The sequence below is a fragment of the Microtus ochrogaster genome, chromosome 1 (genome assembly GCF_000317375.1).
Source record: "Microtus ochrogaster isolate Prairie Vole_2 chromosome 1, MicOch1.0, whole genome shotgun sequence".
NCBI classification, from domain to species: Eukaryota; Metazoa; Chordata; class Mammalia; order Rodentia; family Cricetidae; genus Microtus; species Microtus ochrogaster.
Window position 1 is genome coordinate 49,909,312 of NC_022009.1, and position 1,673 is coordinate 49,910,984.

A 1,673-nucleotide genomic window follows, 5' to 3' on the forward strand; every position below is an offset into this window, starting at 1 on the left:
ATTAAAAACTACCTTCAAAATGTCCCATTCTCTTAGGATCCAAATATGGATACTTTTTATCATACTTCATAATCACAGTTTTCACTTTTTTATTATTTTATTAATGAAGAAATATTTCAATGAATGTGATCATTGGTGAAGAGATTGTGAAGGTATGGTTTACACTAGTCATCCCAAATCAGCGTCGTTTGGTTCACAGAAATAATTTTGAAAAGTGGTTACAAAAAAGTGAGAGACAAAACAACATTCAGAATGTTTGTTTCTGTGAATGTCTTAAGGCTCATCTTCTCTGTCATGTTAGATCCAGGGCAGCTTCCTGCTCCTCAAGGGTTTCTGACACACTCAGGATGTGGTTGCAACACTGTGTCTTGCACAGTAATAGACTGCAGAGTCTTCAGATGTCAGACTGCTGAGCTCCATGTAGGCTGTGCTGGAGGATTTGTCTGCAGTCAGTTTGGCCTTGCCCTGGAACTTCTGATTGTAGTATGTACTACCACTTCCAGGATAAATCCATCCAATCCACTCCAGGCCCTGTCCAGGACTTTGTTTCACCCAGCTAATATAGTAGCTAGTGAAGGTGTAGCCTGAAGCCTTGCAAGACAACTTTATTGAGGTCCCGGGTTTTCCCAGTTCAGGCCCTGACTGATGCAGCTGTACTTGGGAGTGGACACCTGTGGAGAAAAAGACAGAGTAGATTGTCAGAGACATTGTGACCTCAGTCCCTGTCTTCTTCTCCGGTTTGGAATTAGAAATCCCTTACCTGTCATTACTGACACAAGGAAGAGAATGATACAACTCCATCCCATGGTGTGGGCCTTGTGTGCTCAGTGACTGTGGAGAAGACACTGATCATATGTTGTTGTCGGGTGTGGGCATTCCTATATTTACCATAATAGACTCAGACAATTTGCATATTCAAGAACAGGGGACTTCTTAAATAAAAACCCAGTCCAGTGTGAGAAGGTGGGGAGGACACTTGAGTGAAGCAAGAGGATGGTGAAATTCAAGTCCTAATCCTGACTGAGGAAATGCATATCATTTCATTATCTCAACTCTGCAGATGTTGTGGATGTAAGAAAAAAAAAACTAAGCTCTCAATAGATTTCTGGCCTGAGACAGTTTCTCCACTTTGTGACAAGGTTGTTATTTTGATTTACAGATGGAGGTTGTGATAATAATGGTCATGACTGGAAATTTCAAAACTTACTAAATTTTGAGAAATTGCAGCCTCATATTGCATGATTAATATTTGCCATAATAGAAGGTTTCATAGAAAAACTCACTGAAATGTCCTAAAGAAACATACCTCAGAAATATTTGCATATTGATGTTTAATGCAGCACTAATTACCATAACTTATGGAAATAAACTTCATGTCTGTCAGGAGATGATTGCATCAAGAACACATTGCTATATGTGTGACACAATAGGAATAGTTCATCTGAAAGAATAAGGAACTTATATTACCTTTAGGAAATCAATGCAACTGGAGATAACTGTATTAATTAAAATTATCGGGAACTCACCAAGGCCAGCTGGCCTGGATCTGAAAAAACCTGGGATAAAACCGAACTCGCTGAACATAGCGGACAGTGAGGACTACTGAGAACTCAAGAACAATGGCAATGGGTTTTTGATCCTACTGCACGTACTGGCTTTGTGGGAGCCTAGGC

General features: G+C 40.0%; 1 gene segment (V, D, J or C); it reads right to left on the reverse strand.

Moving 5' to 3' along the window:
- Positions 1-342: 342 nt before the first annotated feature.
- Positions 343-812, reverse strand: LOC102001677. The segment is given in 2 exon segments: positions 343-671; positions 761-812. Coding segments are annotated over 2 exon segments (375 nt in total).
- Positions 813-1,673: the final 861 nt, after the last annotated feature.